Raw genomic sequence first — 16231 nt, 5'->3', positions numbered from 1 at the left:
TTCTTAAGTTCAATTGTTTCTCACTGCTCAATAATTAATGAACCATCAAATTTTTTTTTTTTTTTCTATTTTTAGAGAATGAAACATCAAAGATTAAAAGTTGGGGCAAGTTTTAAGTGATTACTAGAAAGTGATGCAATAAGACTAAATTGAAATTTAATCCAAATTTATATTTCTTATCTTTATGAATCCTTTTGCTTTTTAATGAATTTTATAATTGTCGTGATGAATTGTACTACTTTTAATGGACCATGGACCATATAATTTTAACCTGTTAAGTTTTATCTAACTCATCAAATTTTTTACAAATCAAATCGACACTCAAAGCTTAAGGAATAGCGGAACTAGATGATAGCAAGTGGGTGCTACTGTCCCTCATGAATTTTTTTTTTTTTTAAATCACTATATTAGTGTGATTTTTTCACTTTTACCCCATAGATTTTGAAAAATTTTTTTATTATCCCCTTAACTTTGAATCCAAGGTCTGCCATAGGACTCGATACACAATTTCGTCTACTTTTAAGATTCTGTCATCATCAAATCAAGAATATCCAAACTCAAATAATCTCAATCCGGACTTCTATATTCCCACTACCAGAAAGCCCAAACCAACAAATTTTCCGTTAGCTTTTAAGTAGAGAAAAGAAACATCTGCCTTTATTGAAATCTCAAGTTAAAGAAAATGGGTTGGTTTGATTAAGAAAGATTTGGATTTAAGCAAAGGTTCACACAGTTTTCAAATTGATATATTAACACATGACTTTATTATTGGGTAGTTAACATGTCAAAACCTGTTAATTAAATATATTATTAAGAAGGAAAACATGAAATTGAATCACAAGAACTGGATGGTAGTTGCATGTGCTCTATCAAAATATTCCTCCGAAGTCTTTTTGGGTTTGTAGATCTTAGATCTTAAATTAATTGTTGACCACAAGCCGGCAATTCAGATTAGAACGGTTGGCAAGTGATAATTAGATTGGCCTAAGTTCAATAATTAACATGCAATTTGCCACATCAATTAAGAAAGAATTTTAAGGAAACAGACAAATCAACTAAATTAGGAGCAAGTAAAGCTGCCAATTGTAACGAGATGCTTTTGGTTAGCCATCTGAGTGAAAATGAAAGATAAAAAGTAAGGAGTCATTTGCCTCAAACAAAAGCCAATGGTCATCAATAGCTCACTATCAACTATTTTAATGAAATTTTCAAGAGTAATCCAATTAAATTACTAATTCGGACAGATATAATATATGGAAAATTGACTGGTGGCATGATTTTTTTAAATTTTTTCAACACCTCTTGGCTTTACCATACTCACCTCGTCCCAAATTCTTCCATCCATCCACAGGAGCACGTGAGATCAGTTATAAATAATGCAAATTTGCAGGAAAGTCCAAATTAACAAGGAGTTCGGTCTGTAGTACCTTTAACTGACAATGACCATGTAGGCTCTGGTTACTGTATTGAGCAGAACTCAGATGAAACAAGATATATGCAATCCTCATCCTTTGAAAACATCATCTAGGTTGAAAGCATTCACCGCATAAGATGTCATCGAGCCCCACGCATGTGCACATTCACACAAAAGAAGAACAATGTGGCCACATACAGTAATGAAATGGAGCATTTTCTCAGTAACAAACGAGAAACAGGATGCATATACTCACATGGATGTCTTGAGACAGTTATCACATGGATTAGAACCATATTTGCAGTCTTTACGGTCAACAGACTCTCCAAAGTGTTCAAGTAAGGCTTGTCTTCGACATTCAGCCTAGAGATTTTTAAACAGACAGTAAAAGGGAAAAAAAGTCAGGTTACTAGTAGAGACTTTCTAAAAAAAGTTGGATATTTCCTTTGTAGTCAATGTAATATTAAGTAACTAATACTATCAGATTACTCGCCTTGAGTTCACAGTAGTGTTTCATCTTCTGAGCTTGGGTCATTGCTGTCTTAAAGCTCTCCCTTTTACGTCCTTGTCCATTCCTCAACATACAGACAACCCGACTGAAGTCCTTCTTCTGGTATAGAACAATGCATACAGCAGGGAGATTATCTCTTCCAGCCCTTCCAGATTCTTGATAGTAGCTTTCAATTGATTTGGACAAGGTATTGTGGATAACAAAGCGCTGAGTGTTTGAGAAAAGAAACTTTTAAGCTTTGTAATGCAAAGCGTTTTGTTTTTCAGAATATTAAAGAAAGGAAAGAAGTTGTATCAAAGATGCAAAACAATTTCTTGAAAAAGGGGAATAATAGCAGTAGGCTAGAGAAATTACTATGCTGTTGCTTCATGGAAATTTCTGTTTGCCTTTATATTGCTTCTCTTTCATCAGATCTCTACATGTTTTCTTTTTCCAGTATGGGTTAAGTGAGTGCATATCTAGTAAGTAACTTTATCATTTTAAAAAACGCCCCAAATCAAATTAACAGAAACATTTTTGCTTGTAGGATGAATTATGAATCTTCTCCTAGAGTGCCCAGCCTAATTATAAAAATTAGTACAAAAAAATTTAAGAAACAAAGCAAATGAGTTCAATGAACTTACAACATCTGGTTTATCAATTCCCATCCCAAAAGCAATGGTAGCACATACAATGTGGACTTCACCCATATGCCATTTCCTCTGAACTTCGACTCTTTGACGAGCGGCCAGTCCAGCATGGTAATATACCGTCTTAATCTTACATTTTTCATTCAAAAAATTTGAAACTTCAACACATTCGGTTTTTGAAAGGCAGTACACAATTCCACATTGATTCATGAAATGATCCTTTAGAAGCTGCCCGAGCTGCTTTAGTGTTTCTTTGGTCTTTCCAATCACCTCATACTTTAAATTGGGTCTATCAAAGCTTGTCTCAAGTACAAGAGCATTTGGAATTCTTAAAGCTTTTAAGATATCCTGCAAAAGAATCAGAAGAGGACATATTTTTTTATTCCAAGAAGGATAAAAAAAGAACAAAGCATTGCAAACAAATTACCTCACGAACTGACTGGGTTGCTGTGGCAGTCAAAGCCACCAATGGAACATCTGGGAAATTCTGCTTAAGCCATCCCAGTCCCCTATAATCTGGACGAAAATCATGCCCCCATTGGCTGGGAAACATCATTTGTATTAGTACAAATTGATAAGTAGCAGAAGTTACATTTGGATATCAACATTTTAAAAGACTAATTTGTTTCTAAAAGAAAATGAAAAATATCAGTTTTGAAACTAAATTTGTAACTTAGAACTGTAACTTGAGGGTCCTGCATCAGTATATATTCCCCACATGCATTATTTATTGGACTGTTAATTTTGTTTTCGCTCGAAGTTAACTGCACCAATGAAATTGGATAAATGCAGCCTAATGAACCAATAGCTGATATCCACAAAATATGTATTAACTTTAAAAATTCTGAAAATATTACCTAGAAAGACAATTCTAAGAAAATCAAGTTCCCAGCTTGAGATTGGACATATATGGATAATAAAATGATATAGTCTAGAAATAAAACCACAGAGTCGAATGCTATACATACTAGAGTCTTGAGAGAGAATAGAATGACTGATGTATAGTTAACTTGGAAAAGCTATCAATATGCACAGAGTAAAACACACCAAAAGAGAAAAAGTATACCTCACACAATGTGCTTCATCAACAACAAAACCAGCTAGTTGTCCCTGTGATACACAAAGCAATGTTAATAACCAATAAACTTATTGCTAGAAAAACATTTTTTGAACGTGGCTGAATCAGGACCCATAAAAGGTACCTTCCAATGCAGGCATTTTAATATTTCATGAAATGCCAAGTTTCCAACGATCCTTTCGGGAGTCACATATAAGAGCTTACATGATGGTTTGTCCTTCCTGGGTAAAAAAGAAGTATAGAGTGAATTTGAAAAATCGATCCATATGAAACAATGAAGCCAGAAGCCCAGATAATATATGTTAAAATCAGCAACTGTTTTGAAACAAGAATCCTATTGATGGATTGTCGTAATCTCAGCACAGGGAAGAACCTTGCCTTAGCTCTTGAAGGACAGCAGCAGCTTGAGAAGCAGTTTGCTGAGAATTCAAAAAAGTTGCTGGTATTCCATATTTGAGGTTCAAGGTGATAATTTGATCCTGAATGAGAGAAAGTAAAGGAGACACAACCACTGTAACACCTGGTTTTAGAGTTGCTGGAAGCTGCACAATATGGATAGCAATATAAGAATTAATTACTGGTAGTATCTAAGGTTTGAGATATGAAGGAAAATTCAAAATATTAATATTGCTTCGAGAGTTTCCATTAATCCTAATCCCAATAACAAAAAACTTAACGAATTTCAGCCAAATTATTTGTTGGCAATATGAATTCTGTTTAGCTTTATTATTCATCATCGCCATCAGGTGTTTAGGGTGTCAACTTGCACAACTGATTCATATAATAACTCCTCCTAGTTCTGTTATTTCTGCTATAGAATGTAATGCAACTTGACTATGCTAGTTGAAACTTCATCAATTTGAAGCAAAGTAAATTTTACCCTCATAAGGTCAGAATTAACATTGTATATCAGCAAGAATTTATTGCACCCTCATACGTGTAAAATTTACAACTCAGAAAACATTTTGGTATTAAATATGTTTTTTGCAATCTACAAGAAGAGAATTGAATCACAATTAATCAACATAAGTGACATAAAAACATCACTGGGGCAGGACATATCACAAATGATTAATTTTATTAGGGGAACTAAGTAACTGGGAAAAAGACAAGACCAATTTGCCTCAGACAACCAAATTAAATGGTATGTTCCGATAATAATAATAATAATAAAAAGAGACATCACCTGGTAACATAAACTTTTACCACCTCCAGTAGGCATTAGAACAAAACAATCTTGCTTTGCCACATACGCTTTACAAGCCTGATGCTGCAATGGACGAAATGCCATGTTACCAAATATTACAACATTTGCCAACTCAAAGTCATCCAAGGCCTGCAATTCTTCATAACTGAGAATCCGCCGTCCATCTTTTTGTATTTGATGGTGTTGCTTTTTTTGGGAAATTGATGAGACTGAACCTTGAGTGACACTACTCTTGCAATCCTTCAACAAAATCAACAATAGTTAACATAATGTAGACGAACTCATGATACTGCAAACATATGGCTCATACAAACAAGAGAGTTTGTGATTCCCCTACCATATGCCATCATAATCACTAATTTAATTGGCAAGAACAAATGATTATTTCATTATAAGACAACCATAACAAGCAGTGAACAGAATTTCCATAAAACTCCCAAGAAAATAGTAGCAAATCTCCAACACTTCTCAAATCCCGTAGAAAAGAGATGACATCAATATCCTCTTTTACAGAAAATTTATAAAAGAGATGACATCAATATCCTATTTTACAGAAAATTCTTACCATAGATCTTGACAAGCGTCTACCTGAGGTGGTAGACATAGAATCCTTTCCCTTTGTAATACTGAAGTCTGGATCCTCATTATCACTAGACGAATCCAACTCCATCCAAGTCTGCTGCTTATGAGGTTCAGGTGAATTATCAATAACATTGATGTATTCCCTTGCAGCATCATTGTTATCACCCTTAATATTATTAATAGAATTTTTCTCAAACATGTCACTTAAAGCTCCACAAGCTTCTGATTCTATAGCTTGCAAATCATCATCCCAGTCCTCACTATCTTGCATACATTCAGCTAGTGCCGCAAGAAAGTCATCACCACAGCACTCCACAGTGACAAAATCTTTGCCATCATCGCCTTCCAGAAAGGGAAAATATTAACTCAATTATGCAGAAAAAGCTGAGCTTTCAAAATGTCTCTCAAATTATTCATAAATCCAACCTTACAACTTTAACTAAAAAATAAATCGAAATTTTTATTCATTTAATTTTTTTCTCAACTAAATATAGTTGTTTCAAAGAAATTTAGGGTTTGAGGGGCGGAGATTGAGAAAAAGGTACCATAGAGAGAAATCAAACGATCCAAGCATTTCTGTGCCGATTCTACGTCGAAGCCGCAATCGAGAGCCAAGCTTAGTAATCGAGCTTTCTCCAATTCGAGGTCGTGACGCCCCATTTTTCTCTTGCGATGAGTCGAGTGGTAAGGGAACGAACAAACGATTGAAATGGAGAGAGGTACGAAATCTCCCGCGCTATTTTTCAAGACGAATGATACTATTGGCCTTGCTACTGGAAAAATATATGTACGTATGGGGATGCAAAGTGGTAAAACGACGTCGTTGGTTCTGGCGCTTAAACAGTTCATTCAACTATCACTAAAATCAATCGAAAAATTAATTCCGAAATCCCTAATTTTTTCGTCTTAATTTCATGCCCTTCCTTCCAACAAGTAAACTTTTTTCTTCAAAATTAAGAGAAAAAAGATAAATAAGTCTCCAAATTATCTCAAAATTAACATTTGATTTTCATTATTTTCAAAAAACTTACTATCACGTATCTAATTTTTGGATTGAAGTATGTTCTTAATAAATTTTCGTATGCATTTCTTCTATAAATATTTATATTCCCACCATTTTTAACTATTTTTTTCACCATTATTTGAATTTTTCTAGGAATTTATTTTCATTCACCGAAAAACATTTAGGGATGTGACAGTGATTTTTTTTTTTTTTTTTTAAAGTGAGATTTAAGTGATACTTTTAATATAATTTAGGGACCTATTTATATTATTTAGATAGAAAGACATGAAATTGTGATGGAAGCAAAAATTAGAAACCTCAGAATTAGTAATTAAAAATAGTTAAACCTATATGTTAATTTCGATATAATTTAAAACCTCAAATTCACAATAAATAAATAAAAGAAAATGAAAAACAAAAGAAGAATCCATTTATACTCATTTCAACAGTTCAACAATGTCGAATTCACAAAACATGATTGAATTGAATGGAAAACAAATTAAGGAAAAGGGATTGCAAACTTAAACATTGCGATTCACTCTCAAATCAATGAACAAAACCAACGTCGATCCCATGCATGAACCTGCATGGAAAATAAAATTCCAACAAAGAAAAGAGAGAGAGAGAGAATTAATTAATAATTTTCATAAGCCATACACAACCTCAGAGCAGGTAGTTTTTATCCAACGAAATCCTTTCTTGAAAGAAGATTTAACTGCTTCTTCAACCCCATAAAGTTTATATTTAGCAACTCTCCTTTTCCTCTTCGTCTCCGGGGCATTCCACCATGAGGAGATGGTAATTAATTGTGAATTAGAGTTCTTAGTAGTGCTAATACTAACACTATTATTAGTATTAGTATTAATATCATGGACATTTTTAGTGTTGGTGTTTTTTGGAGGAGAAGCCCTGATAGCTTTTTGCTTGGAACGATCAATGGATGAACGAGATCGGCGGCCGACGTAGAGTTTGCTCGGCGCCGGTTTGATTTCGGCATTGACCATCTCGATCACCATGATCTTGAATCCTTCACCAAGCTTGTTTGGCTATCTTTGTCTCTCTGCAACTCTGGTTTGATTTGAAAAAGGCTGGTGTTTGTAGCTTTTATTCAGGGAAAGGATAGGTTTTGTTGCTGTTTGTCAAGATTAGTCGTGACAGATATTCTTTGACTATAATATTCTTTTTTTATCTTTGATGTTATTGTTATATCTGCTTTCCGGTGTAATGTGTTATTAAGCACAAAATTACTATCACTAAATGTGTAACATTTTTTTTTCTCTAGATCGAATATGTCCCCAGTCCACTGAATTGGTTCTAATCCTACTCATATTGCATCAAACTCTTAAGAGAAAAAACTCTAGTGGAGATTCTTTCATTCAATCCAACACTCAAACCTCTTTTTTTTTTTTTTTTAGGCAAAAACTACTCTTTGCATTAAAAATAAAAAGATAATAAACAATATGAAATCGTCTCCCACGCTTAAAAGCGAGCATAAATATAGAATGCTCTAGTTAGAGAATGAGCACCTGCATTGGCTTACCTCATAATCCATCTAACCGCCACATTTGACCTAAATGCTAACATAACATAGGGAAAACATTTGTGACCATCACTCAATCTCTTGCTTAGCATGTATAATATATTTATTTAAAAAATGCATTTATTTCAAAATTAAGTATCCAAAAATATTAATTTTGGCATTTAAATTTTAGAATGCTAAAACTAGTTTAATCCAACCAAAAAAAAAAAAAAAAAGCAATTGCCTTTCAATACATATTAAGAAAAATTAATAATCATTTGGTGCTAGATCTTATTATTTTAGCTAATAGTCTTTACTCCTGTAAAAGTATTCTTTGAATTTTCTTAACGGTTAATAATTAAATATAGTTTTTCAAGAGCTTAAAAGTTAATGGCATATTTTCTCAACTTTTCAAAATGTTTCCAAGAGGTTTCAATATGTGAAATGTTTTCAACATGAAAATCTTCTTTAGAAATTTCTTTATTTTTTAGAGCAAATTCATTTATCAATCGAGTTAATTCCTTGATACTCCGTATATATAAATTAGAAAAGATCCTAATAATAGCATTAGCAATTGTAAACCTGCTTTAGTTAAGGATATAACTGTAGAAGTTTGCTTTGCTAAAAATTACTTATTTTCTATATCAATATTCAGAGAGTTTGTTACCAGTTTTAACTAGTAACTTTAAATGTGTTTTAACCTAAACACCATATATACAAACAAAGCTTGATGGTATACGGTCAATGCTTGCTGTTCTCACTTCTCACCTTCTGATGCCCTTTAAATTTAGGGGCCTTTTTGGGTTTTTTGGGATATCAATGTGAGAAACCTATACATAAAAGAAAAGAAAAGAATTAAGTATACTATAAATAATATGATAGTTTAGATTCAGGAGTTAGGACTTACAATATGGGATTTCCACTCAATTTTTTGACAACCCTCTGAGGCACCAGACTGAGGATGATTATTTCGGATGTGGTGGAATATGTGAATAAGTACAGCAGCATCAAGAGCTGCATACTCCAGCTGAACAAACATATTTGAAAGTATTAATACTAGGATGCAAGTATCAAAGAGTTCAATAGTAACAGATGGTTTTTACTCAAAAATGCCGAAGATGGGGACACATACGTAAACCAACTACGAGATTAGATGCACACACCTTAAACTTAATCTAGAACAAAAAGAATGTAGCAAATCTGATTTTCAAATTGGTGATATTGTTGGTCTTATACAAGTAAAACTCACTTTCTTTTTTCCAGAAAATACCAAAACAAGATTTGACAAACAAGCAATTATCTCATTAGATGCCCCAATCTAGCTTGAAGGAAAGTTCATGATATAAATATTAAGATGTATTCTGTTTATATTTTTATTAGCGAATGACTAGATAGTCATAGCAAAAACAAGCAAAAGAGCATGGATGCATATTGGAAAGTGCATATAAAAGACGTAGCTTTTTTTTTTTTTTTTTTTTTTTTATATATCACAATCAACCATCTCAATGACTTGCTTGTTCACAAAGCTCATTGCTTTCGGATTTGGTATAAAACATGCAGCTTATATCAAGAACTTGGAAGACTTCCATAAAACAACCTTGATTTTCTTCGCCCAAAGGCTTTGTAATAAATATTACCTGGTTCCGACTCAAAGGCCTCTGTTCCCAATTGCTATTCCGTCTTGTTTTATTCAAACCCGCTCCTAATATTTTCTGATATGGTAGAATGTAAAATAATGTATAAGAGCATGACAGAGAATCATACAGACAAGAGCTTCAATGCAATAGGGAATATGTGATGGACAGGAACTATTGGCAGTACTGCAATGTTTTGAATACCTTTGCAAGCCCAGAAAGACCACCTCGGGGTTCTCTGAACACATTTTGAATGTCCAATAACATTTCATAATGCTTGAAGCACTTCAATCCTTCATATGAATGAGTTAATTGCTTTGTATCACACTGAAAGTTATAGCCTACAAAATCACAAAGGGCATCAACACCCTCAGTGGAATAGCACTATTTCCCATTGTTTGCTGAATTAATAGTATACTTCATCATCAACAAAAATTCAAAACATAGTTTTTTGATAATGAAAAATCCCCTCTACCATCAATGATCCATTAGCCACTATAAATTGGGTGCAAGGGGTTTTAATATCCAACAGTTCATTATAACCTACAAAAAGCAAAGTAAACCAATATGTTTAGATATGCCATACCAAGTTTTAAAATTCTAGGAGACTGCAAAATCCGAGTTAGGCAGTTGTCTAAAATATCAGGTACATCTTCAAATAACTTTATCAAGTCAAAGATGAACACGATCTGATCAGAAGCAATTTGCATTATAGAAACCTGAAACATATGATATTCATTTTCATTATACAAACAAAGACCAAAAATACAAACAGGACATTAAAAGAATAAGTATTATTTTATACATAATTTTGTGAAAGGCCAAGTGAACGAAGCAAAAAAATAAAAAATAAAAAATACAAGCAGTCTGTCATTACCTTGCTTGTTTTGCAGCCCTTTTCATAGTTGGGCTTCCATTCACAATCGAGGCCCACAACCTTACTACTCTCAATGCGGCATGTTGCATCACACAAACTATCCACTTCATCAACCCAAACAATATCTTCAACCAGTAACTCATTGAGTTGCAGATATCTATCATTTGAGAAACTTGCCTCAAGTTCTAAACATCAAATATTGCAGCAGTGTAAGTGTCCTCTCATGACAAGTTGCAACATCAATAGCCACACAAAACCAATCATGATTATGCAATCTTACAGTTACACCATCAATCTACCAGTAATATTAAACTAGTTAGAAGCACAATAGAATTGATTAGCCAACTACAACACTTTCTAGTATGACACGTTTAGCCACATGTGGGCCAAAAGTAAACTAAAGCAATTGACCCACACCATGGTACCATAATTGTGGCATTAGGGCTTATAAAACCATTTATTACAGCAATTGGCCCAACTACATGTATAAAACTTGGCCTTTGTTTGTCTAAAGGGCATTTCCCCACGGGGGTCAACCCAGCTTTCTGTGCACTGTAGTCCACTTTCCAACACATAGAACAAGAGTTCACACTTTGTATTCATCTAAATTCCAGAAATCTTTGAAATAAAAATTTAATTTATGTCCACTAATATTGACCCACAAAATGGATACCTGATGACTGTGAATGCACTCGAACTACAGTGAGCTATTCCACTCACCACCAGCAAGACCCTTGCATATACATGGATGCACATTTTTGCACCTTTTTCCTTGGTCAATTCATTGTACAATCCCATTTATGAGTTAGATAAAGAAGAATCGGTCGGGGAAAAAAAAAAAAAAAAAAAAGAAGAAGAAGAAAGAAAACACTGGTTGCATATTTCATAGACCAATATAATACTTACTTAGCCTTCTTCAATATGTTTAACATAAAAGCTGCACTGGCAGTTGACATCTAAAAGTTTAATTAAACTGTACAAGTTTGTTTTGTGTCCCATTTTGGGATCAGAGATGTTCAACCAGTGCAAATTTTTCCTTGACATCTGCAAAAATTATATGAATCTAGCAATAATACAAAGGTAATTTGGCCCACTTTATTAGTTATAGATTCCTTCACAAGCATGATAGACTCAAAATAGCTGCATGATGATGTCCATGAAAGAATACATACAAAACATGCATATTAAAAGTGCAAATGGTCTACCTTTTCCTTTCAGAAAACCTTCAAGGGAATAACGATCACAGAGCTCATCAACTTTCTCAGAGTAACCAGCCTCCATTGCCAAGTAAACCTTAAAAGTAAAATTTTTAAAACAATTTAGTGAATATATCAAAATAATAGAAACCAACAGCAAATCAGAAAAATATGCCTTGCAATTATTTGTCCAAATGGTATTAAAAACAACTGAATCCCACAAAACATACAACTCTGTGTCATAGCTCATATGCTTATTCTACCCCTTTTCCATCTTGCTGAGCGACTTCCTACCCTTTTTCTATCTTGCTGAGCGACTTCATACTTCATTTCATACTATCATACAGAATACTCCTTAATTTTATTGGAGTGTGAGAATTACTCTAAGAGAACAAAGCTGTACTCAACATTTAAGACATGGAAAATCATAAACTGGGAACTGACAACTCAATAAATCATCAGAAAAGATAAAGGATGGAAAATTTTTTCTCAACAAGGAATCTGATCAGTGTATAAAATGACAAAAAAGTTTATCATGTGAGCATCAACAAAGAGGAAAAGACACCTTAATTGAAGTAGCAAAACCATAAAAAATGCACAACGAAGCCACCAGTTCCAGTTTATCAAATATCATACACATAATAAAGTACAACAATTTTACAAGCATCTGCTTACCAAATATTCAACAAGTTGCCTATTACCATGTGTCTTTATCTCTGCAATATCCCACAATGCCTTTTCTGCTAATTTCTTCAACGAGCTGCAAGTCAGTGTAATGTTTCTCGTTAGCTTACTGGCTTTAGAAGGAGATGAATCAAGTGGAAAAGAACCTGATGAAATAGAGTCTGAAAGGAAAACGCCATGGACTATGGGAAATAAAAGTCAATCCGAAATACCTTTCTTTGCATTTATGGTATACATCAGGAAATTCTTCCTTCAGGTTGTTTTTCTTTATAGTATCATAAGCATGCTTTAGCATGTTCCTATCAACATACTCCTGAACAAGTGCACATAACATTGGCTTCCCCATAAATGTTGCCCATTTTTCAGCTGCTTTAAATTGTTTATTCTGCATCATTTTAAGGAGGAAAGACTGTCCAGACTGGCGAATGGAGAAATGTTCTAACAGAGTGACAGCCATCATATATGACTGAGATTCTACCAACTTAAAAATATAATCTTCGACAAATGTTCTTGCTGTGTCAAACCTATTATCATTTCGCGCCTTTAATTGGCATACTGCTTCCTCAATGTTTGTCAACTTGACATCAAAAACTTCAAGTATCTTGACAATTATCTTCTCATCATGCTCAACTAAGCCTCCCACAATATCTATAACTAAATGGGCTGCTAGGCCTTTAGCTTGCAAGGAATCTCTTGAGGTGGGTGATAGCTTTAGAAAACGACGAAGAGAAGATACAATCAAGTGACTGAAGCCTTCAGAATGTAACCCAAAAATGGGCAGGACATGCAGGCAATGAATAATGAAAGTTGCAGGTCCTGGTTGGGCAGAATTATGAAGCGCCTGATGAACTTGTTGCTGAAGAGCTCTGAACTTTTTTGTTGCCTTACATGATCCTGTGAAATGTGACCATGAAGAATAAGGCACAATAAATTATTCAATACAAAAGCAAAAGAGCAAAACTGAACCAAAAGGGAATGGTTAAAAAAGAGACCCATGATAGAGCCTGCCAAGATGATTATGTCTTTTGTCAAACCATTGAGTCCATTTCAAACATAACATAATAGTCCTCTAAAAAAAATTCAAGTTTCAAATAGTTGTATACATTTGAGTTGGATTTAGCAGCCCAGCCAGAATTCATCTTGAAGGTTGATTTAACTCTGACAAGGAAGATTTTCTCAAAGAAAAAAAATGAAAAGGAAGTTAGGTTTAACTGAAACAATCGAGTGCTTGGAACATCAAAAGAAGAGAGGCTTAGGTACAACAAGGGAACAGGACTTGAACATGCATCTCAAGTCTTCTAGCATTTGTTAGACAGTAAATTACAAATATATAGTATGCAAATATAAAATACAAGCATGCCAATTTCCTACAAGCTGTCTGAGAATTAACCATTGAAGTGTGAATTTTTTCTTTTAAAAAACCAGCTGGCAAAAAGAGCAGGAATATAGTGTAACAGCAATAAGGGTATGAACTGTAACAAGGTTTAACAGGCATAGCAAACTGTCTCACTAAAGATTCTAAATATCTGTCACGAAGCAGCCCGTAACACAATGGGGGGGCCAAAAAGCAATGTTTAATAGTGATTGTTTGAAATCCAGACACAAACGCAGACATGGACGAGCACAAACAACAAAGAAATAAAGAATGAAATCCCCTATGATGAATGTAAAGATGTGTCTCTATGTATGACATATTATAATATTCCATTTCAAAACAACTAACAGGAACCATAAACTAGCTGTTTTTGAAGGGAAAACTTCCATACTATAACATAATCAACTCATCAACGACCAAAAGGTCTTACCATGGATATAGCATTCTTTCAGGAGGTATAAGAATACTACAGGAGAAACATAAGTCAAGTCAGAAAAGGCATGCACACAGATCTCCAATGTTTGATGAGTTTTTTCCTTTTTGTTTTGCAGCTCTAGAACTCCCTCCTCCAAGCCCATGCCAAAAGTAAATAGCAGCAATCCTAACCAACAACAGAAACTGGTGTAAGATGATCAAAAACAATAAAAAAATTGACTTATGTAAAGATAGCAATAGCATGTCATGAATCAGAGCATGATGACTTACCTGAAGAGCTCTCATTCACTAAATAACGTAGTTGCAACAAAGAACAAACAACTTAACCACAGGTTTTTCATTCATAGGCGAGTAATGGATCCAATACTAATTTAAGTAGTCAATGTCTTAATAACAATCAGTTAATAAGTTAAATTTCACAATGAGAAAGGCATGATAAAGAAAAACTAAAATAGGGCTCCAAAAGACTAGATACTCTTTTTCCCACTTCAACCCTCTTCTATAGCCTTTAAGCAACCCAAACCCTGTATTTCCCTCCCTTCCCTTGAACCACAAATGTGTCAGTTACATACGTTTGAAATTTAATGAAATACTTACAGAAATGAATAAAATAAGCTCATACTATTTTCCATCATTCGAAATTTAATGAAATACTCTACTTCTACGCTCTGCTTTCTTGCTCTTTTCTCTAGGCAACTAGATAAACAGCACAAAACAATCATTATCCGTCCTTAACAATACCATTTTATCCCTGTATTTACCACAATATATGCATTGCCCCTGCAGTTTTAGATGCCATAGTTTTGTCTCTATCTTTTCCGCTAGCTAATTACTATTCTGTCCCTGTGTTTTCTCAAAATTAACTAATATGTCCCTGTAGTTATTAACTATTTCCTTCTTATATCTTGCTAAAATTATCAAATCTGTCCCTGTATTTATACTAAAAAGTAACATGAGTATATATAAATACAACGGAGTCAAGATATAAGCACGAAATTATGCATTTCTACAAATACAAAGACAAAATATAAAATAGTAATTTCTCTAAAATAAGTCTATCACCATAAAGAAGAGTGGCGCACATGTTACACAGGAAAAATCAAATAACAATAACCGCTGAAGTAAGTAAATAGAACGAAAGATATAACTCTAAGAAAACGAGAGAAAGCAAGAAAAAAAAAAGTTCAGTTCCAACACAACGTGAAAAATCGCATTAAGAGTTTGTTTGATTGCTGACAAGATACGAGAAGTTAAAAGGTAAACAAAACAGTAAAAGAAATGCAGAGAGTGGATTAGAGAACACAAACATTTTAATAAATTTCTTCCAGAAACTCCGTGTTCTTCATTTTCTCAGAAACCAAACAAAAACAGTAAAAAAAAAATGCAGAGAGTGGACGATTTGACAACACAAACATTAATAAACTTCTTCCAGCAACTCCGTTTTCATCATTTTCTCAAAAACCAAACAAACACTGTGCACAGTAAATGAGAGCGCAAAAACTCACCGAAGCTGAACGCTATGATATTCTTCACCTATCTTCTTCTTCTCCAACCAACCTCTCTCTCGTGCAATTTTGGATCTGTTTATATATACTGACGGCCAAAATATAACCAAAAAGTAAAGATTAAACAAAAGAATGGCAGTAATACCGTGCTTGCCATCCTAGTGGATTTGACCTCCTCGTGTGGTAAAAAGAGCAAATTTGTTATTTTTGGAAGAAAAGACGTTTATACCATAAAAGGATAGTACGGTTTGGGATGGACATTATGTCTCTTTAAGGAAATTCACGGATCTGGACGAGGTAGAGCAGCAGGGGGATAAGAAAGCCCCTATCTCATGAATAAAATATATTTGATTGAGTGAAAATTAATAATTATAATATTTAGTGGATAAGGATATTAGTTAGATGTGAAATATTAAAAACAATTTAGTAGCACTGTCCCATGATGCATTATATTTAAATATTAACTCTGCAGTTTAGGAGCCACAGCCCATTTTGTTGGCTATCTTAAGGCAGACTCTATTGTAGTGGCCGAAAATCACAATGCTATAATCTTACAGAAAGAGGACTGTGTCTTCAATCAGT

General features: G+C 33.9%; 2 protein-coding genes across 5 annotated transcripts; both read right to left on the bottom strand.

Moving 5' to 3' along the window:
* Nucleotides 1-1077: 1077 nt before the first annotated feature.
* RECQI1 (RECQ helicase l1) lies at nucleotides 1078-6172 on the bottom strand. 2 transcript variants are annotated; one of them, XM_020684580.3, is made up of 11 exons: nucleotides 5967-6172; nucleotides 5405-5763; nucleotides 4819-5079; nucleotides 4011-4174; nucleotides 3757-3853; nucleotides 3621-3664; nucleotides 2982-3096; nucleotides 2549-2902; nucleotides 1908-2132; nucleotides 1671-1777; nucleotides 1078-1524 (listed from the first exon to the last, which is right to left on the bottom strand). In XM_020684580.3, the coding sequence occupies exons 1-11, from the start codon at nucleotides 6079-6081 to the stop codon at nucleotides 1521-1523; spliced, it is 1845 nt and encodes a 614-aa protein (XP_020540239.1). In that variant the 5' UTR covers nucleotides 6082-6172; the 3' UTR covers nucleotides 1078-1520. The 2 variants fall into 2 exon arrangements, with proteins under 2 accessions (XP_020540239.1, XP_089574031.1); XM_089717905.1 differs by having other exon boundaries at nucleotides 1078-1777.
* Nucleotides 6173-8482: 2310 nt separating this feature from the next.
* LOC105647446 (Polynucleotidyl transferase, ribonuclease H-like superfamily protein) lies at nucleotides 8483-16005 on the bottom strand. 3 transcript variants are annotated; one of them, XM_012233538.4, is made up of 11 exons: nucleotides 15650-16005; nucleotides 14140-14310; nucleotides 12547-13228; nucleotides 12326-12410; nucleotides 11660-11747; nucleotides 10455-10639; nucleotides 10164-10296; nucleotides 9782-9918; nucleotides 9581-9655; nucleotides 8851-8970; nucleotides 8483-8773 (listed from the first exon to the last, which is right to left on the bottom strand). In XM_012233538.4, exons 2-11 carry the CDS (start codon nucleotides 14285-14287, stop codon nucleotides 8708-8710), a joined length of 1719 nt encoding a protein of 572 aa, XP_012088928.1. In that variant the 5' UTR covers nucleotides 14288-14310; nucleotides 15650-16005; the 3' UTR covers nucleotides 8483-8707. The 3 variants fall into 3 exon arrangements, with proteins under 3 accessions (XP_012088928.1, XP_012088929.1, XP_012088930.1); XM_012233539.4 differs by lacking the exon at nucleotides 15650-16005 and adding an exon at nucleotides 14742-14893; XM_012233540.4 differs by lacking the exon at nucleotides 15650-16005 and adding an exon at nucleotides 14415-14677.
* Between the last annotated feature and the right edge of the window lie 226 nt (nucleotides 16006-16231).

Source organism: Jatropha curcas, chromosome 2 (assembly GCF_041381405.1).
Source record: "Jatropha curcas cultivar XTBG-Jc1 chromosome 2, XTBG_Jcur_1.0, whole genome shotgun sequence".
Lineage (NCBI taxonomy): Eukaryota > Viridiplantae > Streptophyta > Magnoliopsida > Malpighiales > Euphorbiaceae > Jatropha > Jatropha curcas.
Note: the sequence above shows the minus strand (reverse complement) of the source record. Positions and strands in the feature narration are given on the sequence as shown.